The following is a 22,024-nucleotide window of genomic DNA, read 5'->3' as shown; positions in this document are numbered from 1 at the left end:
CCAGTGCAGAAGTGAGCTCTGTGTGTCGCCATCATGCCAACAGCTGGAAATTTCCTAGAATTTACCCTCCAAAATCAAGCAAAGCAGGTGAATGGATGCCCTGAGAGATAGGGGTGGGGACAGAGCAGGCAGTTCCCCTCCCGATCTGAAGGCCATGACAGGCTGTCGCTGTGCTCCATGCGAGTGGAGCCCACAGGCAGTGGGCAAGGCACAGGGTGTTGCACTCATCAGTCCCTTCTTACGCCTCCTCCAGAAGCTGGTCAGCCTTCATTTAACTAAGGGCCAGCTAAATCTGGGATATCAGTTCAGGCTCTTACTCTTGGAATGAGCACCAATTAAACTTCACAAGAGGCTCCAGCACCCATGAGGGTCTGTGCTCACACAAGAGCAGTATTTTTACTGCAGACATGCTCCAAGTCTGAAGTTGCAGGTGCTTCAGCCCGCAACATCAGTAAGTATTTCCACAGAGGCCCTGGATTTTTTTGGTGCAGTTTATGCTCCCAGGGCAGAGGAGGGTGACTGTCTAACAGCCAGTCTTTGCCAAGGGGCGGAAGAGCCCCAGCAGTTGCCCCAAGAAGCTGTGACTGAGTTTTCAGGGGAGACCAACACACTGACACATCATGTTACTGGCTACAAGTTCAATGCCATCCCTGGGTGACCTGACAACACTGGAGCAGGTTAATAGAGCCATCTTAACACCGAGCTTGTTTAGAGACACAGACCACGTGGAAAGTCCTCCTTCACTGTGAGAAGAACCTGTTTGTCTCCTTTAAGAAGAAACCTGTGAGACTAGGAAAACCCTTTCCAAAACTGCTGGGCCCCTTTATAGAGCTTTATATATCAACAATCACACCACGTGAATAACATCTTACTACAAAACCAGAACTGAAACCATCCAATCCTACAGCTTCAGCATAGGATAAATAAAACCAGGAGGTTAAATGCTTCCCTGCTACATTTAAGCAGCAGTGCCTGGTTTTGACACTGTTACAGATGGTTTAGGCCTGCATGATCATAGCAGATATTTTACTCTTTAATGTTAACAGTGTTTTCATAGTATACATTTTTCTAAATTAAAAAACAAACTGTGGACTTTCAGAAAAGCTGACTCTGGGCCTTCCCTCATTCCTCTACTATCCACGTTCATTTTGCCACTGACAACAAAAAAGGGAGGACCAGAGCCTTTAATTCCCTACTTTTAAGTGTTAATATATTTACAGAAGACTATACAAACAAGCGCCAAACAGCAACTGGCCGTTATTAGAGGTACACAATATTTGTACATGTTGCTAAAACAATGCTGCTAAATGAAGAAGCTTTATTAGTTCAGAGTTTTTGGCTGCTGTTATTAAAAATATATTTACCTGAAAGGAAATCCAAGTATTTCATTTTACAAACAATTTAAAATATAGCAGTAAGCAACATAAACTATTGCTTTTTGTGTTTATACAATTTCTTTTTGGCATAACACTGCCATACAGAATTATAAAATATCTCTTTATAGTGCATTACAAATCCAGAAACTGGTTACCACTACTACCACATACATAAGGTATTGGTACTACCACACATGCATGGCATTCTGTAATTAAATGCTGCAAAGGAATACAGAGAAGACAGCAGGACCATTCATAAAAACTGACACAGAGCTAGCTGTTTCGTTATGCAAGTAAAAATTGTTGGGCTTTGGGGTTTTTTCTTTTTACTGCACTTTTTTCTTAGAATACATTTGAACAATGAAGTCTATGATATTTTCAAATTTTATCAGTGCAAAACTTTACTTAATCTCCTCTTGCTGAAATCAAACTGCATAAAGGGCAAACAACTGTGGAATACATTAAAACAGAAAAGAAAGAGCAGCTAATGATTAGCAAACATGCTTCAGCAGATCCCAAAAATATAAGTGCCATAACCTTTTTTACTGCAAACCAATAATTTTTCACATGATTAGCCACAGTAGTAAATACATTCAGTACATTTCACAATAAACTTTAGTTCATGGATACACCACTGAACTTGTAAGCGTGGTAGAATTAAAGAGCCACATTTCTAAGATGATACTTCTTTCAGAATGATTTGCCAATTCTCACTTTTTTTTTTTTTAATTTTTTTTTTATTTTACAGCAAATAGCATAAAGCTTTTGAAAATAAATGTAGAAGTGATTGCAAGTGTAAAGCTAGATGAGGTCTCTATTGAATTGATCTCTTTAGCTTTTGAACTGTATTTTAGGAGTCCATTACATACAGCATGTAATAAACCTATCATTTAAAGTAAATTCTTGCTTTTACCAAAGGTCTTAACTAAATGCACTTAAGAACAAGGGCTGAAAAGGGATCACAGCTTTCAGGAAAAGAAACAGTTCATAGCTAATACTGAGCACAAAGACATTACAGAGACACAGTGTGTACACCCTTTGAAGAACTGCATCTAAATATCTGTAAGTAGTGAATCTATGGTGTTGACCATAATGTGAATTGAGGGGCGTTGTATATACTTAGGCCTTTTTTGACCCATCCCTCATTTTCAGACTCTGTCAACCATAAAAAAATGCCTTTTGACCAGTTATTCCAATTACAACTGGAACTGTGAACAGTATCAAAACAAATTACCAAAATGTAGAACAATGAATATGATTTTCAGCAAACCCCAGACAGTATTTCCAACTTCTACATGATCACAAAGTTAAATTCATTGATGCTGGTTGCTCCAAATCCAGAGGTACTTCACTCACATGTGGGCTAGGAATAGGTTTTCCATTTGACTGATTTCACTTTTACATTGTTAAAAAAAAAAAAATAAATCAACCCTGTTCTGCAGTTGGAATCTGACTTTAAATACTTAATCTACACTTTTAACACCAGTCTACAAAAAGATTTATCTGCAAAAATGTATTCAGAATGAATAAATAAGGAAGCACTGACATCAGCTTAGGACAAGTTTCTGCCTAAACAGACATCTTCTGTCTAAAAACAGAAGAAACATGGGACATTTTCTGCCTAAACAGGTATTTTGTCATTAGAATCTCCCATGGCGCTTAAAAACTGAATTGAAGTGGATTACTCTTCATCTTACAGTACTTTTAGTACTATGTTCAAATGCAATAGCAATTCTTGAATAAACAGATCTGAGACAAGCAAGATACCACCTCCACACAAAACATTATTAAAACATGGAACTCATAGCCACAAGGGACTGTAGAGGCTGAAAGAAACCATGAGTTCAAAACAAAAAAATTCCTGGAGAAAAATGGGGTCACTGTATAATTTCTTTTTTTCACAGCACCTTTTGGTGGCCACTGCTGGAGGCAGGACACGAGGTTAGAAACATTTTGGTTGTGATTCCCATTGGCAGTTCTGAGGAGAACATACATCATCAGCATGATATTGTCACACTTTTATTAATGGCAAAACTTGTTTCACATACTTGCATCTTATTCATAAATACAGCTTTTGTCAAAGAAATTTAATATGATATGTTTCCTGCAAAAGTGTGGTGTAAAAAAATTACATTTTCACTTAAACATATATAACTATAAATTGTGATCAGTACCATCACAACAGTCAGAAGAAGAAGGGTGTAAAATAACCTCTCAAACAGATAGACATAAATTTTATTTAAAAACAAACAAGAGCTGTTTTCCATTTATATCCAGTAGATGTCACTTGTCTTACCTCATTGGATCATCCATCAACATTGTACAAAGCTTCTAAGGCCTTCTGTTTATAGTACAGATATATGCAACTGCAGATTATTAGAATTATCCTGGAATAGTTCAGGGAGGCTTACACTTGGTTACATGAAATATTAACAATGATTATACAAATACCTAATACATTAGAGTGGTGCAATCTTAGAACAGGAAACTGAGGAGCTGACCCTAGCCATGGGACAGCTCTCAAAGGATTATTGCACTTATTTTTAGCATTCTTTAGGATTTTATTCGAGCAACATGAACACAAAGACCTCAGACCTGCTCCTAGATAGGTGGACACACGTAACTACTCTTCTGCTCTGAATGGTCTGTGCTGTACACCTCATGTACCCAAGCCTTCAGTCTCTACACCAACACAGTATCAGGTACTGAGACACACTTATGTCTGGCACAGTGGGGCACACAGCAGTAACTAACCTTAAAGTGCTGCATTTTTGCATGATTTGCATGACTGCCTTGTGTGTCTTCATCTGTGTACTCAGTAACATTGTTTCAAGCACATACATATCCCCTCACCATAAGATCCTTAAAATCAAATTCACAGGTATGTGCATGTACACACTACTCCCCACCTAACAGCACCAGAGGCTACTCAGATGTACTTTCTTGGAAAGAACCTTCATATGGAAGGTTCTGTTCAATTAACACATGAACAGCTCAGATTCTAGTCTAACACTGGGCCAAAATACACTATTGCAATAAGTACACAGAAATCCCTGAATACTTAAGCATATAGCAAAACAAAAAGAAATTCAACAGTAAGCAAATGAGTTGACTTTCTTTGCACAGCCTCAGTTCCTGAAGTAACAGTTAAACAACTATGTACTGGCATCTATGAGAATACAATCATTTCAACACACATATATATTGTATATATATACTGTAAACCTGAAAACCAATACTTAGAAACTTCAAGCACGGAGTGCTTCTGGTTGCTAAGGCCATGATTCTGTAACAAAAATGCATACAGTGCACCCACTTGATCCTTGCAAATCTCAGTGGGACGCTATACGCTGTATGATTGCCCTGCAATAAATCCTTTTTTTCAGTACTTGCAAAATCAGAAGAAACAATTCCTCTATGAAAAGAATGATACACTGTCACATTTCACGTAGAGCAGAATTTGCTCGTTAAAGCTGAAGTGTCCCACGGGAGCAATTTTGTTGATAAAGCTGTAAAACAAGGATTAGAGAGTGCAGGAGCCCACCTGACACAAAAATCCTCACCTACATAGTCCCCATAGTTCTTTGCAGGCAATTGATATACCACTACTCATCTAGGAAAACTGAGAGAAATATATTGAGTTTCAGATGAAAAAAAAAAAAAATTGCAGAGTTAATAGAGGTGTGAGTACCAAAGTTCTTGACAATATTTTCAGATACCTTGGCCCCTTAATGCAGACAGCTCTGTTAGATTAGAAGTATTTTAAGTACTTAATTATGAACATCGAGCCAGTAAGCATGTTTAAGTGAGAGATGTGTCATGATAATGGAATACTGCAGAGTAATCTTCTGGATGCATATCCCAAGAACTTTATTTAAAATCAGAGCAAGATTCCTCTTTTTTTTGTTCAGTAGACAAAAGATCTCCTGAGGTCATTGATGTTCAATCAAATTACACTATAATTATAATAATACCTCCGGCATCCCTTATTTCACTTCAATATTCCGCATTTTCTGTAAAGCATTTTACATTAATACTAAAGTTCATAAATTGAAGGCTCTGTATAGCTTCTTATGCTATAGTTACGTTCCTTGTACTCAGAGTATCATTTTTCTCTATGGCACTCAAAAAATAACTATGTAAGAACAACCTCTATGAAGTTTGCACAGTTAGGCACTCAAGACTGAAAAATTCACAGGCAGAAAATGAAATGTCCTCCCTTTGCATATGTGGAAGGGCAGAGTCCTTAATTACACAGGCCAGTTTTATCACAGCACTTCCTTCCCCTCTATTTTGAAGGTCAGAAGCAAACACAAACAAGGAGATCTCAGTAAATGTCCAGGAAATTGTGAAAAGCTCCTCAGCATCTTTCTGCCTTTAAAAAGGTGTTGGCTGGAGATCTTTAGGGCATTTCTGCTCAGATAGACTTAATGCCTACTTGAATGATCTGGGTTAACCTAAAAAAAAAAAAAAAAAAAAAAAAAAAAAAAAAATAAAAAAAATAAAAAAAAATAAAAAATCCATGTATATAAGTACCTTTCCTCACAAGTCAGCACAGAAGGAGAAATACATCTTCCTTCTCTGCTTCTTTAGGATGGAAGGAGCCTAATCTTTTTCCATAGGTACCAAGATCCCTAACTGCCATTCTATTTGATCCTAAGAACCAGCGTTACCCGGAGAAAAGAAAAAAAAAATGGATGATGCACTGCCATGATGGCCATCAGTAAAACAGAATACAAGACATTTTGTCCATGCTCTGAAGCCCCTGAAAACTTCATCATTTAGCGTTATAAGGCTTGAATAAAGTCCTGTAGCATTTTGACACTCAAACTGTAGTCAGCCTTTTGCCTCATAACATTTAATCAGAAATACATTAAAGGCAGTGGATAATATACACAATTTTAAACAGAAAATACATACAGAAGTTTCAGAGTAGTTTAGGACTATAGGAATTGTGAATTGTACCTGCATTATTTTTAATTCATATTGTGCACAACTGACTTGCCAGGTACAATTGTTTGACTCGAACGGCAGAAAATCAGAAGAAGCTACACAGGGAGAGCAGAAAGTTCTTCGGTAGAAGATCTTAATAGTGAAATTCCTACTTGTTGGGCTCCAGCCAACAGATTGGCCTGCTTAAGTTCCCACTGATTATCAAAGTAACATAAAACTGAGAGACTTACAATACAGAGCAAAGAGAGGAAACAGCTGGAAAGAAGCATCAGGACTGCCTTTGTCTCTGATACCAGCAAGAGGTGCAGATTCTACCCAAAACGGGCCAAGAAACATCAAAGTTCTAGTAAGACCCAACTTGGTGACCTCTTCTCTGATGGCTTTGCTGATAAGGCAATGTTTTGTGGTAAAGACACTGCTTTTCAGCTGTCCAGAGGCTTTCCAGGTGCTGAATCCAGCTGGGAGACTCGTCTTATTTCAGCTGATCAATGGAGAGCGTCAAAATGAGACCAAATTTCAGAGCTCAAAGAGATCCCCCCCCCCCCAATTAGTTGTAACAAAGTAGTCAAGGAAAGGGAGAATTTAACAGAGACTAAAAGACGTCTAAAGTGCAACTTCCCTTGTATCCAAAAGCTGTGGATACAGTTTATTTGTAAGTTAAAACATTTATGTACAGTGATTCCCAGCTGTACAGGACATGATATATGCTAGCCATTGTTAAGGGCCTCCAACAAAGATGCTAATCTAAGGTAAAAGATACTGTGCAAATACTGCTATTAATCATGACCATAGTTCCTTAAAAAATATCCACTAGGGTAAAAACTGTGTTTTTGAAATAATTCCTAGTAATTTCTTAAATGGAAAACAAAACTTAAAGCAAAGGAAACTTAAAAACTCTGATGTTCCAAGGCTTTTTAGTTGTTACACTTTAATTTTGTTTTTTAATACTGGATGAATATTAAAAAGTAGATAAGCTTTTCTGTGCAATCTGTCTGGAAAAGATAATGAATTTCTTAACTTCAATATGCACAATTGTTTTAAAGAGACACACCTGGCTGACTGCTGATAAACTGAGGTTGAAAAAATCAAAATTCATTAACCTAACAGAAGCCTAATCTGATGCATTTGCAACAAGCATAATCTTGTGAACTTACACTAGATGAAAATTTCAACCTAAATGAAGAAGCAATGAATAATTTGCTTCATTCAAAGTGAAACAGATATTTTAAATCTCAGACTCATGGTTTGAGCTCATCCTTAGCTTCTGTGGTGGTCCCCCCTAACAGTGTATCCTTATCAAGGTTATCTTGTAGATCTGCTGATGTATCATTTGAAGAATTCTCAGCGTTACATAAATCTTCCTCTATAAAGCCTGGGTGATTTCCACAGTCATTGTTCAGATTTTCATCATCTTTTTTGGAATGAGAAGCGTTCTCCTTTCTGTCTGTATTATCATGCATTTCTTCTGATTTTGAAAGCTGACTGGTGTCAGTGTCACTGTTCTTTTCACTGTTGTTCTGCCCAGCAGCATCACAGTTCACTTCTTGTTCATCCTGATCATTTTCTTCCCCATTTTTTGTGAATTCTACCTTTTTTTCTTCAGTTATTTTACCAGCTGAGCTTCCACTTGACAATGTAGTCTTAGGCTCTTTCAGTTTCTTATGCTTAGAAATATGACTATTGGGAATAGAAACTGGAGATGCTGGCTTTTTATTTGCTTTGCTTCCTTCTGACTTCTGTTTTCTTGGGGGTCCCCAGATAAAATGTTCTGAGGGTGTATAATGTTGCTGGGCAAATCTCAGCAGTTTCCTCCTTTCTCTTCGGTCTCTAATAGTATACACAAAATATTCTAGAGCACTTTGCTTAATGTTGGGAATGGTATCTTCCACAAGAGCTTCATGCAGAATAAATTTTACCAGGGGAGATTTGAAACTCTCATATCCAAGTTCACCAAGACTTTTCAGAATTCGGGTGATTCTCAAGTAGTTATGTTGAGACCTTTGAAAGAAACGGGTAAAAAAATTCTATTGAATCAGAAAAGAAAAAAAAAACCCCACCACTTTACAAATACAGAACTGGAACTGCAATTCCTCAGTATTTTTAATCACTTCAGGTATGTACTTCAGACTTTGTGTATTTTAATTTCTCAGAGGTGCTGAAGTTTACCAGTGCCTCCTTTCCTAGGATGTTGTGAGTGAAAATTAGTGTTTGTAAAAAGCACTGGGGGAGAAGGCTAAGAGTAAATAGAATCAAACATACTGATTTTGGTTCCTTCTGCTGTATGAGAAGGGCAACAAGTTGGTGAAGGGTCTGGAACCCGTAAGTCCTATGAGGAGCAGCTAAAGGTAATGGGATTGTTTATTCTGGAGCAACAAAGGCTCAGGGGAAACCTTATTGCTCTCTACAACTGCCTGAAAGGAGGCTTTGGCAAGCGGCAGGGGGCGGGGATCAGTTTCTTGTTCAAGGCAAAAAGTGACAGGACAAGGGGAAATAGCCTCAGGCTGCACCAAGTGGAGGTTCAGGTTGGATATTAGGAAAAATTTCTTCCCTGAAAGAGTGTTTAAGCATTGTAACAGGCTGCCCAGGGAAGTGGTGGAATCACCATCCCTGGAACTGTTCAAAAGATGAGTAGATGTGGCACTTAGTGCTATGGTTTAGTTGATATAGTGGTATTTGGTCAAAGATTGGACTCAGTAATCTCAGAGATTTTTTTTTCACCCTTAATGGTTCTATGCTGCTCTCTTCCTGGGGAGAAAACCCAGTTTGCTTTGTAAACGAAAGGGATTGTAGTGTATTTATAGTGTAGCGACAAAATAGGGCTCATTGTACTTCATCCAAGTTATTTTAGGTCTTTCCCTCATAAAGCACAGCTTAGTGTGCAGTAAAACATTTAAGTTTGAATTTTAGATGGAGAAAATTAGGTAAAGAGAGTCCCAAATCCTGACTTAAAACTGTAGCTACTCACTGGAAAGAACAGGAATGAAAAAAGGCAGTAACAATTTGGGCTTCCTGAAAACCTCTTTTATCTGTGGCCTGAGTCTGAGTCCACACCCATATTGGCTCATATAATGTTTAAGTAAAACTATTAATTATTCCCACTATTCACCTGGAATCCATCAGCAATCATACATACAAGCTTTTATCATGACAGGAGAACAAAATGCTGCAAGAAAACAATCTGCAGCTCTAAGGTCAGAGATATTAGGAAAGTGAGCACAAGATCTGAGAAGTTTTTGTACAATTAATCCATATGAGACAAAATTCAATGCAAACTTAAGATCCACACAATACTGATGAAAAGCAACTGACATAATTTGCTGAACATGGGTTTGAAATAACATGCCAAGATTTGACATAACATGCCAAGGTTTGACATAACATATTTAAACTTTTTCAGATCAGCATTTCAATTAAAAATACTGAAATACAAAGTACTTCATGTTTCAAGGAGGGAGGGAAATCTTCCTTAAGTTTCATACATGTGTGGAGAATGTGATCTTTCTCAAAAAAACCCCCTAAATACAAAGATAAGCCACTTGGTTTTTTCCAAGTGAGAAGCAGCACTTTGGGATTGGGTGAAAACAAATTTAGTACCATGGCAAATTAGTTTGGAGCTGTGATCTTCTTCAGCACCATCTAAAGTTGTATTTTCATGGAATTCAATGATGTCAGTCCAACTGGTAATGGGTGAGAAGAGCAATCAAAAAAAGGGGAAGGTGGAACGCGTACAGATAGAGGCACATCAACTATTATTTTTCCCTTTTTTTTCCTGGCAGCCTTTGGAAAAAATATCTTTGCTTTCTCTAGAAAACAAAAAGATAAAGAGATTCTATAGTAATTCTAGCAAGTGAAGTGCATGTCATTACTTACTCATTCAAATGCTGAAATCTTTCTTGCCAGTTAGCAGCTCGTGCTACGTTTCCAGCTTTATCAATTAGTTTGATTCCAAAAAACTCCAACATCATTTTGTAAGCCAAAAGGAATCTTCTAATTGCTTCTTTTGTTTTCTTGAATTCCTAATGGACAAAGAATATGACCGAAATTCTAAGTGGCACTAAAGGAAGTACTTGTGCATTGTATAAGACAACTCTACATAACAAAAAGCAGTTATGTATTAAAATTACTGTGATGGTTTGTATGGAGCTCAATTTGTATTACCTCAATTTCATATGTAGTTAATTCTTTAGCATAGAAGTTCAGACCTTGTTCTCTCAGTGGAAAAAGCCTGTTAAAAGAAGTGCATTATGGCTCAGTATAAGAACATAATCAAATTAATGCTTTGAAACAGAAATAGGTAATAATTGACCAACCACTGTATGTAAGTGTGGTTATGTTCCAGTTTTTCATAGTCTCCTTTCCATTTATTTAGGACTTCTTCAATATAAACCCCTGTACAAAAATAATTTGAAAAACTGTTAGGTAGACATCAAAATCAGGACTCAGCTACAGAGTACATGCACATTACAATAATGATAGAACATGTACTTTAATTGTCTTTCACATACTATGTGCAATAAGGTCTATTCTAGCCATAAATAAATTAATTTCAATTTAAAACTAATTTAGTTACTAAAACTTAATTAAAAAATAAGGCACTTATAAAATGTAAATATAAACAAAACCAACTGACTTATACTGGGTTACTAACAAGTGAAGCTATGTGACAACAACCTGTGTAAAATATATCCAAGAGTTCTCATGTCATAGATCCCTTTATCACACGAACTGGGAATTAACAAACTGCTTCCATAAAATACTGCACTGTGAATCACCTGTCATTGTTTTTACAAGACAAAACTCTACAGTTTTCCATCTATCCATCTAATCTTCATAGAACAAACCTACAACTCTCCCATACCAGGAATCTCTCCAGCTGCAAATACCATTATGATTAATTAACAGTGGCTAAGCACAACACTGAGACTGTGCTCATGAAAATCAGTCAGGGCACTTTTCCAGGTACTACACAGATATACAAAGTACATAAAAATGATGATCCTTGATCCCAAAGCTGTACCATATCTTTCCATGAATGAGCACCATATTTCTCTGTGTCTATTCTGAAGCCAACAAGAGCTGCACAGCATTTCCCAAAGTCAAATAGCACAGGAGCAGCCCAAAAAATCCAAAGCCCCATGTATATAATCTCCTACTATACATTTAAGATGTCTCTTGCCCAGTGAAAATTTCCATTTGGGTCTCAATGGCAAAGGAGGACACATTTAATACTTTTATTTAAGAAGTGAAGAAAGCAGCTAGTCTAAGGGGCTGCTGAGTACATGGGGTTTCCAGCATAGGCAAAGCTGGAAAAGGACCTTGGAAAAAGGACCTCCACCGTCACTATACTGTATCCAACCCATATTTCAAGTATTGGAAAACTTGTGGCTTAGTCCCAGGGCAGAGAGACAAACAGGCCAGCTCTGATCCAGAACCACAAACTAAAGCTGTAGGTCATGGAACTAAACTCAAGATCTAGTAGTATACCAGAAATGTTTTGGGCTTTTTTAAGTAACATTCTACAGTGTTTCCACCCTTAACCTGGTAGCTAAGACTCCTTCCAAACAGTCTCACAGGTCCACAGACTTGGGTCAAGGTGGTGGTTACTCTTTTCCATTCTCAATACAAACTTGTGCATAACCAGGGCTCACAGCCAACAATACATCAGCCTCCATGGCTTAGCAGCTACCTTTTGACATTACTAGCTGTGGTATTCTCCTAGGATACTAAGAGAAATGCTATCCTTTACAAATTTTGGGAGGGAAGCCTTCCTGTAGCTTTCATGACTACCTCTTTCATAACTAGCTAATCCTCTTGAACTGCTCCTTCATTTTGGACTTTAAAGGAGTTCTTCCCCACAACAGTTTCTGTCAGTTTCAGAGCCATATGGTCCCCAGGCTGACACAGACCTCAGTGCCCTTCACTTTCTTTCTCTGTCTGTTCTCTGTGTAACATCTCCCAATTCTGCTACTTCTTTACTGGCAATACACACACCCACCTCTTCTTGCAGTGAAGCTAAAACTGACTAAAAGCCTGTGAGTATCTAGAAAAAGCTCAAGTCAGTTAAAGCAAAAGTCTTATCTTTCTTTCACAACCTGAGTTATTCTCTCACTTGCTAAGGTTATTACCACTATCTTGTCTATAAACAGTTCTCATCTTCAACTTTCCTATATGTACATTTTTACAACCTGCTGAGTAACATTCCTTTCAATCCAGCTTCCTATCTGAACTCTCACACTTTGCATCACATTTTTTTTTCTTGACTCTGAAAAGTGCTTTCTCGCCATGCTTACACCTACCCTGAATGTTGCTGAATGCAACTACTCCGAATGCTGGGAAGATCATCTTTCTAGGCTGTTACTTTTTTATACTGACCCGTTTGTTTTTGTTTTGCATTCTTCCATTGTGAAACCCTACTGTGTAACATCAAACAAAAACTATACACCTTCACTTCCAAAGCCTTTGTGACCTGTCCCTTACTACCTTATCAGAATCCATTTGTTGCTATGAGACTGATCCTGCTTCTGACAGGATCCTGCCTCAGAGGCAGCCTACAAATCTCACTCCTGCACTCCAATGTACACTTCACTATTTCCTACCAAGCTGCTCTCGTGCTGAGAGGATCCTTCTGCAAATACCTTCAAAGTAACCTTGTCATCATTCTTCTAAGACTCAGAAAAACTTTTTTTTTGCCTTCAGTTTGACTTTATTGCCTCATTGCCCCCTCCTGCTTCCCAATCTGTCTGTTATCATATTGCCTCTCATATGTGGACTGCAAACTCTCTAGAGTAGGACTTGTCATCTTTCAGCTTCTCCTGTGTTTGTGCAGAATGCTGCATACAATGTTCCTGCTCTACACCAGAACCACGAGGGACACTGAGAAATGGCTTTATTATTGTTATTACAATAATCTCATGCAAGATTAAAGCACATTTTTTTCCCCTTACACAGTTCTAGGGATAACAATCATAAATCACTGCCACTCCTATTCAAACAGCAAGTTTGTGCAATATAGTGCAAGAACTTTGTCTTTGTTTAATAAAAGGTACTGCCAAAAAGCAGTGGTACTAACAACACCCTGTACTACTTCATGCTGATAATGTCTAAGAAAAGCATCACCTTCCTAGAGTGAAAGCTAGCTCTGTTTCAAGCACAAACTGCTCTCGTGTTATCAATGTGCTACTCCAGCATGGGAGGCCCACGTTCACAATATATTACTATACACCTTTAATTTGCCTCAATTATCACCATTGTTTCAATTTGCTTGCTTCAATCATTAGTGACCATTCTTTTGTTATCACTGTTATTGTCGCAGATTACTCACCATCAGGTTTAAACGGGATTTTATTTTTGTAAAACCGGAGATTGCATAAGTCATTTTGATACCGAAGATCTTTAAAGTTCTGCTAAAAGAAATGAAATACGACATTATCAGCCTACAAAAATCGACCAAGACTATCAAGAAAGTGATATTGCACTCTTTGAATAATTTAAGCACAAAAAATTTCAGAGTTTTAGGAACAACAGAGTTCTACTCATGCACTTAAAGACTCAGTTTATGGCTCTGGAAGTTCTTTCTGGCTGGTACCTTCCCCTACTGAGGCAGCAGCAAGCACAGCAGCACCCTCCCTTCAGTCTCAAGGACCTTGAGAGACAAATAATCAGTCAGGCAAACTCTATAATCTACTGTCTTTGATATCCAAGGATCAAGCCTTTTCCTGGGCTCCTACCACAGTTCCCAGGCTTACACATATCATGTGTCTGCATGTTTGCCTGGGATGAAAAGACATTGCTTCTCTCCCACTTGCATATGTCGTGCCTCTGTATCAGCTTTTTGGTTCTCCTTTCTTTCACTTATTGGACAACACAAAGGTTTAAGAATGTTTTTTTACTGAAAAGGAAATCTTAAATTATTAAATATTCTTACTGGATACTGGTGTCGGTACTTGTATAAATCTCTTGCTGCATAGAAGCTTCTCTTTGGCTTGGCTGTCAGCTCAGTTCCATCACCACTCTGAAACAGTTAGAAAGCAGATAATCATCATACACAAACCCCCCAGGTAGCATATTTGTATACTAATAAAATAATTACTTTTCATTATGGATTTCAGCAATGTAAACAAGAATAAGTGCATGTATTTGCCTACTGTTTGGTCAAATGCTGAAAATTTCCCTGCTCAATACCTAACACAACACACTTTAAACCTAAGTTAAAAAAAATAAAAAATCTAGAATACAAAAACAAGCCTATGAATAGTCCTTCCAATGAGGCTGAATTTGAATTAAATCAATGGTCTGATTGTCATTTCCAAATGCAAGACTTCAAAGTAATCTGGCAAGAGCTAATACAAGATGAAATAAGTAACCAAACTTGAAACGCAGTGATACCACCAGTTTTGAGAAGGAAATCATACTATCTAAAAAAAGCCCAAAATAAAAAAAAAAAGTTATGTGTACATAGACTTAATTGCTATTATTGGACCCTGTGGAAAAAATGAATAGTTAGTAAAACAGTTTCATTCTACTCCTTGCAATACACGTGTAATAGATTAAAGTCAAGCTTAAAAGAGGAAGTTCTCCGGGACTGCACTGGGCATTTGCTGTTCTTGTGGCCACCCCGTGGCTTATCACTGTACATTAGTGACAAACAAAGCAACCATGTCCATTCCTCCTTTCACAAGGCCAGCTTTGACCATACCTGCAGGCAAAATACCCCTGCTTGAACACCCTTTGACACTTGGTTATCTGGCAAAAGGATCACCATATAACAGGTAGAAAAGGGAAAGACGCTTAGGCTGACTTAATTTTGCATGGTCTCTGAACCAAAACACGACATATCTAGCAACCTAAAAAAAGACCCAGCAGCTCCACCCTACACGGTATCCTAACTCAAATAAAATTATTGCCAAAAGAACACTTCACTTCTTTAAGCTCGGCATTTACAAAGATTCCTAAAGAGAAACTCGCTCTGAAAATTCGTCACGCCCACCGAGGAGTCACAATTCCATTGCTACACGGGATCGAATATTCAGATTTTTATCCTGCTTAACGAAGAGGCCACATTAAACGCTCCATTTAATTTAAAACACAACCTTCCCTGGAAACAGCAGCAGCGGGAACGTCAACGACACTAAGGCCTCGATTTTCTCCCAATAATTTCAGGGAAGGGGTGGGGAGAGATAAAAACGGGCTCGTCCTTAGTGGAGAGGCAGTGCTGGGTCCCCAGCCGCTCCGGGCGCTGGCAGGTGCCGTCGGCAGCAGCCCGGGCCCGCCAGTGCCGCAGAGCAGCGGGAGCGGGGCTGCCCGGACCGCGGCTCGGCTCGGTGCGCCCGTCCCCGCGGGGCCCGCGGGCAGGGCAGGGCAGGGCAGGGCGAGGCGGGGCCGCGTCCGGCGCTGCCGGTACCTGCTCGGGGCCGGCGGCGTCCGCCTCCGCCCGCTCCGCGTCCTCCTGCGCTGGCGGGGCCGGCGGCGGCTCCCGGGGCCGGCAGTCGGCGGCGGGCGGCTCGGGCGGCTCTTCCCCGCCTCCCGCGGCGGCGCACACCCCCTCCTGCCGCCGCGGCTCCGCCGCCTCGGGCTCCGAGTCGGTCTCCCAGGTGGAGTCGCAGTCCTCCACCGTGGTGGGCTCCTTGAAGCTGACCCCGCTCAGCAGGCTGCCCATCGACCCGGAGGCCGCGGAGGCCGAGGGCTGGGAGCGGCCGCGGGCTGCCTACGGCTGCGGCATGGCGGGGCGGGGCGGCGGCGGCCGGGGCCGCTCCCCCGCCCGGCCCCAGCCCACGGACACGCGCGGGGCGGAGCCGGAGGCTCCGGGATTTCCACGAGAAACGCGCGCCCGGCCCAGGCGGCGAGCGCCGGGCAACAGCCGGCCGCCGGCACCGCGGGGTCGGGCGGGGCGACGCGGGGCCCGCCCCGGCACCGGGCACGCCGCGCTGAGGGGAGAGGGGCAGTCTCCCCTGCGAGGAGGTGCGGCCCGACCGCCTTTCACTTCCCGGAGGAGACCGTCGTGTCCTCTGAAGGCTTATGAGAAAAGCGAGTGGGTGCGGGCGTTCATCGAGAAGAGTGGGGATGGCGGCTGCCCCAGAGCAGTGGTCTGGGGAGGAGATTTGAGTGACAGAAGGGGTTGTGCCACCTGCAGTGTGCCGGCTCCGGCTGTCCACCAGACATGGGAGCGGTTGCGGTGAGGTAGACCTCAAGGAGTATGCAGGTAATAGGGAAGGCAGGAATGGAGGGGGCGATACTGTGGTAACCAGCCAGTTTTGGCTGCTTCTAAAATTCCTGCGAGTTTGGGGCTGAAACCGACGTGATATTCAAGGGGCAATTTGAAGGGGCAGTGACAGTGTCTTTGGTGTTTGGCTAGTACATGCCTTTCGGACAGAAACACTGCCAGGAGTGAAGACATGATGAGTTGACAGCTTAGCACACTGTTACAGTGCCTACTCTAACCGTCACGTATAAAAATGTGTTCTCATTTCTAACCAGGGTTGGTAGGCTTCGGTTCACACTCAGAGATTTCTGCCTTCTCCTTAATGACAATTCTGTGGTGTCTGGTGACCACTCCTAAAGATGTATATTATCATCAAGTCATGTCAGTGCTCTTCTTGGTAAACCAAACAGGTTGAGCTTCTTCAGCCTCTCACCATAAATTCCCTTTCGCATTCCCTCACTCAAAGCTGTACTTCTTTGTCTGCTGTGTCTTGAATGTTTTAGCATCTGTTTCAAGCGCAGGTACCAACATTTTAATTGGATGGCAGTGTCTTCAGTATAGAGATGATTTCATCTATATATATTCTTGTTTCCCTATCCACTCTCTATAAACTGAAAGATTATTTTAAGTCAAGTTGCCACGGTGTCATGCTTAGATGCAGTCATGTCACTCTTGTACAGGGGACATAACTTTCCTTTAGGTTCATTTGAAGAATGTTAGCTGCACACACTGACACCAAACACAAGAAATTACTGAGAATGCCCTGGCTTGTCAGACCTTGTTTCAGGCTAGTGTATTTGCAGCAGCAGCTCACCTAGATACAGTCACAGCTGCATGGCTGAACCATAAGCCTGTGATACAGCTCAGTCTACCGCTGCTGCCCATGGCCCTGCTGCTTCCCACCATCACCTGCCTTGGCCAAGACATTTCTCCTCTTCCTGTGCTCTTAATGGAAATTAATGAAGCCCCCTCAGCCTTTCCAATACTCGTTAGTCATCACTGTGCCAACTGCTTCCCTCCTCAGGATCCTGCTATTCCCACTCAGTCCAAGATCAAAGCTGGTGGCCCAAGCCAAAACATCCCCTCCACCCCAACCCTGTAGGTTTTCAAAGTCTTCTGGAACTTTTTTGATATGTGATATTAAGGAATGCATGTAGCATACAGGAAAGTTCAATTTCATTTTGCCAGTGGACATAATTTTAATAAAAAATAAAAAATCCCCATCAAGCAGGCATAAAAAAGGTTATAAGAGGGCAAACAGCAAGACTAAATGCTAGGGCTGCTGTTGGGGGAACACTCATGTTAATGTATCACATTTTTGGAGAGTTCCCTCTTCTTTGACCTCATTTGGGGGAAAGGATTTCTTTCCTGCTTCCACAGTATCTCCTCCCATGTTACTGGCATAGTTTGAAGGAACTGACTTAAGAAATTCTGATGTCTGCAACACATTTTTCTTTACTACCTGCTGACCAGCTACTTCCATTGGCCAACACCTGCTCCCCAGTATAGACCAGCTCTGCTTCCTCTCCCCTGTTACAGCTTTTGTCAATGTTCCCTCACTGGGATTGTCTCTATATTATGGATGGGGGAGCCTCAAAAGCATGCCTTCCATGTGCATCAAAAATCAGAGGAAGGATCTGATGACATTCAGTTTGCATGGCAGTTAATCCCACAAATGAAAGATCTTCCTGCAAGAAAGCTCAATTTCTTGTGCAAATAACTGCACATTATTATAGAAAGCTCAGTTTTACCTGAAGAGCAAGGCTGTCAGCCAAGTCTCAAAGCTGTCAACTAAATCTCATAGCAAAATTTTAGGTGGATTTTAAAAACATCTGAATCTCAGAGCACTGATAAGAACTGTGAGACAAATGAACTGGTGAGAGAGCTCACCAAGCCACTCCCCTTCAATATATGAGTAGTCTATTCCCTTATCATCTACTGTATGCTCAGAAACGGTTGCTGTAGCTTTTAGGTGGGTCAGGGGGGAGGGGGAGCCTGGGGGCTCTTCTGCAGGCTTTTTCAAAGCCTCACTCCCCAGGCATCCCTGGTGCCATGTGGACTGCATCCTTTGTTTCTGCTTAGCTTGCTTAGGTTTTGTTAGCTTAGTCAATAAGTCTTGTTTTTTTTTTCACTTTTCCCAGCCTTGGAGAGGCTGCTGCAGCAATCCTTTGGTGGCTTTTTTCCAAAGTGAACTGTACGGTTTGGTTTTGGTCTGAGATCCAAGAAAACAACCAGTGGGAGAAGAATTGGCTGGGGGATGCTCCATCTTGGCCCCAGAGCTTGGGAAATGCCAAGCCAGTGAGAGAAAGGACACCAAATCCACCTGCTTCCTGCTGTGAAGAGGGGACCAACACCAAAGATTCACCAGTTCCCATCTGTTTTGTTGGAGCTGCTGTGTGGACCTTTTGGTGTTTTTGTTTGTTTTTTTTGTTGGTGGTGGGTTTTTTGTTTGTTTGTTTTGTTTTTGGTGGGTTTTTTTTGTTTTGTTTTTGTTTTTGTTTTTGTGTTTTGTTTTGTTTGTTTGTTTGTTTGTTTGTTTTTGTTTTGTTTTTTTTTTGTTTTTTTTTCCTTGAAACAGGAGCTGGCGCCATTTTTTTTTCTCCCCATTAGGTTGCCAGCCATTGTGGGTTTGTTTCTTTTTTTTTCTCCCCTGGAATTTTCTGGGTTTTGTTCCAGTGGTGGGAGGAATCTGCCCTTTGCCAGGTGTATGTATTCTTCCTGTGAACAATGTCTTCTTTCAGGGTTGTGGCTTATTGCTGGTTCTGGTTGTGAACTAGAGGCAGTCAGGATTCATGAAGAGGCTCTAGCACCTTAAATAACTTTGAAATGTGATATTTGAGAGCTTGAACAGATTCCCACAAGACATACCTTAATTAGAAAAAAATAAATTCCATTACCTCACCATCATTTTTATGACGTTCACAGTCATTTTTGCAAAGGTAGTGAATTTATGGCACTTGAGTACACTGAAGTATTCCTGTACAATGGAAGATGACTAAGTGCTAAAGCCAGGAGGACCTGTTTCAATCAGGTAATTTGACTGTCACATAACACAGGAGAAAAACAACAGAAGACCTATGGGACTGCAAATCACTGTACATCAAATACAGACTTTCATAACGCTTATAAAAGAAAAGTACTTGACTTCTGATTATATACATTTCTATACATCTTAAACAGCATAGATTGGTCAAAGGTGCTTTTTTTTTTTTTTCTTTGATGAGGATATGGTTTTATGAGGACTTCAAAGTGGAAACCACATTGCTTTCCCAAAGCTAATGCTGCATGTATATTGTGTGATAACTGTTAAAAAACTATTTAAATGAGGTAATTGTAATACTTTATCATTATCTTGGGAGGATGCTTTGAACAGGATAACAGAGAGGTCAATTAACAACTGTGGAGAGACTTACCAACCTAATATTAAGGTAATATAAAGTTGGGAGAGATTATGCATCTGTAGAGGATATAGCAGGCTACAAAACCGCTTTGATAAATGACAGAGAAGGGTAAAATAAATAACATCGGTAAAATGAAATTTAGTTGAGCTAATGTAAAATGATTCATAGTGGATATTTAAACATACAAAGGTAGATTTAGGAAATGCAGAAAGGCATTGATATGACAGAAATGTCTGGGAGCTACAGTATTATTTACATACATTCAGACAAGGGTCCAAATATATTTGGACACCAATATATATTTGGGAAAGTGTTCAAAGTCATACAGGTATGACAATGTTTTGTATGCAGTAGCTGTGGCTGGTATTTTAATGGAGTTTGTTACCTCATTTGCTTATTTTTTGACTATGGTGAATTTTAATTCTCTTCTTTAGTCCAGTGATGCCCCAGATTGCTAAATGCCAAGCTTGATGTAGTAGCTATAGAAGGTGAATCTAATTTATAAAGTTCTCCATAATTTCCCTCTAGTGAGTGTCACTGGAAATGATTAACTAACTGTAAACTCAGAAGTCAGGTTGCATATTTGCCTAAATTTGTTTCTATTGAAATCTGAAATTAATTTAGAGAGAAGAAAAGACTTCACATAAATCATGCTAAACATGACAGATCAGTGTATTAGGCTGAATAAAGCCAGTGGAAGTTCTCACATTTTTGCTGGATTATGACTACATACATAGAGACCTTAACTAAAGCCCTGTTTATTGGAGTGTCCTGCACTACAAGTCTCTAAAAGGTCACTTCAGAACAAATTAATAGAAGAGTGTTTTACTTTAAGATGATCTGTCTAGGTGGTCAGAGAGGCAGTCTCAGTGTAGTCCCTAAACCTCTAAGATTCTCTCCTTAAACCTCTAAGTTTGTTGTCTTTCAAATAGAGTGTAAGACTGCAGCCAGTTTCTTGAGTGGATCCAGTTCTAGGATGCAAGATAGTCTCAATGAATTGCTTGATTTATAAAAACCTTGATTTATAGCAGGAATCCTACCTCACCCTTGCGATGGGCTGGAACCATCTACCCAGGTTGGCACTACCAGCTCTTCTGTAGTGGGCTTGTCTACAGTGCATCAGCAGATCAGCTGCCTGACATCACTGATAAGAAATGACATTCACTTGCCAGAAGTTCACACAGGATTAGGTGATGCCATTAAGTTTTGCTGAAGGGCTCCTAGACTGCACCACGCAAGCTAGTAATTTTGGCAGTGGAACCCAGTAAGAGATTGTTTTCCCTGAAAGACAAACTGAGAGTGTGATGGAGAAGACCGAATGCAGGCATCCATGTGCCTTTGGAGACCCCTTAGTGTATCCATTTCTGCTGCAGAAGGGCGCTAGTGCTCTTTAGGCTCAGGAGATCCTGTGGTGTAGCTGCCAGCCCCATGAAGATATTTTGGCTACTCTAGGTCATCTCAAATGAAATTACACACTTACTATGTATATGCTTATCATATATAGGCATAGGCCAGCTACATCTGTATGTGACTGGTTGGTTGGGTGAATCACTTTGAAAGCTGCTGGTTGTATTGACCAGAGCTCCATTTATCTAATGGACTACTACACCACTTGTTATCTTTTGGCATACATCTCTGTGTAAACAACTAAATTAGAGTGTTTCTTTACAAACTTGGTCCTCCCCCTAATGTCCCTGAGCATCCGTATTTCTGTTGGGAAGGTGTGCTACAGACAGACTCCCTCTGACAACAGATGCGTAAGTGGACATTTCTGACCTGCACACAGCACACAGTACCTCCTGTCTTGAACTTCTGGAACTGCTGAATGAGGTACCTGTGCCAGATGTAGGACATGACTTAGTGTACTCAGAGTAGGCACAAAACCCCGAAGCTGTCGGATTTTCTCCACTGGGTCATTAAACAGAGACTGACATCTGTCTGAAGCCTGAGAGGGCTTCTCATTTGGGGAATTTATGTCCTGAGGCATCTAACCTGAAGACATTAAGCCTGAGCTAATCACACAATACTCCTTGTTGTAGTCCAGTAGGGAAAAATAGGAATCTCCAGAGGATAATCCCTATCATCCTAAAGCAGGC

The 22,024-nt window shown here is 40.5% G+C and overlaps 1 protein-coding gene across 2 annotated transcripts; it reads right to left on the bottom strand.

Annotated features, from left to right (window-relative positions):
• Nucleotides 1-7,224: 7,224 nt before the first annotated feature.
• Nucleotides 7,225-16,034, bottom strand: OGFRL1 (opioid growth factor receptor like 1). 2 transcript variants are annotated; one of them, XM_040058081.2, is made up of 7 exons: nt 15,730-16,034; nt 14,254-14,340; nt 13,651-13,729; nt 10,640-10,718; nt 10,488-10,554; nt 10,200-10,345; nt 7,225-8,327 (listed from the first exon to the last, which is right to left on the bottom strand). In XM_040058081.2, exons 1-7 carry the CDS (start codon nt 15,982-15,984, stop codon nt 7,568-7,570), a joined length of 1,473 nt encoding a protein of 490 aa, XP_039914015.1. In that variant the 5' UTR covers nt 15,985-16,034; the 3' UTR covers nt 7,225-7,567. The 2 variants fall into 2 exon arrangements, with proteins under 2 accessions (XP_039914015.1, XP_039914014.1); XM_040058080.2 differs by having other exon boundaries at nt 13,651-13,732; nt 15,730-16,033.
• Between the last annotated feature and the right edge of the window lie 5,990 nt (nt 16,035-22,024).

Source organism: Hirundo rustica, chromosome 3 (genome assembly GCF_015227805.2).
Source record: "Hirundo rustica isolate bHirRus1 chromosome 3, bHirRus1.pri.v3, whole genome shotgun sequence".
NCBI lineage: Eukaryota > Metazoa > Chordata > Aves > Passeriformes > Hirundinidae > Hirundo > Hirundo rustica.
The sequence above is the reverse complement of the archived record's forward strand: the minus strand, read 5'-3'. Positions and strand labels throughout refer to the sequence as shown.

Bases quoted from the DNA above. Each gene is read 5' to 3' on its own strand.
- OGFRL1 (XM_040058080.2), bottom strand. From the start codon at position 15,984: ATGGGCAGCCTGCTGAGCGGGGTCAGCTTCAAGGAGCCCACCACGGTG. The intron at 13,733-14,253 runs GTAAGAATATTT...CATTTCTTTTAG, and splicing joins AGTACCGACACCAGTATCCA to CAGAACTTTAAAGATCTTCG. The intron at 8,328-10,199 runs GTAAGTAATGAC...TTTCTTTCAAAG, and splicing joins AGATTTCAGCATTTGAATGA to GTCTCAACATAACTACTTGA.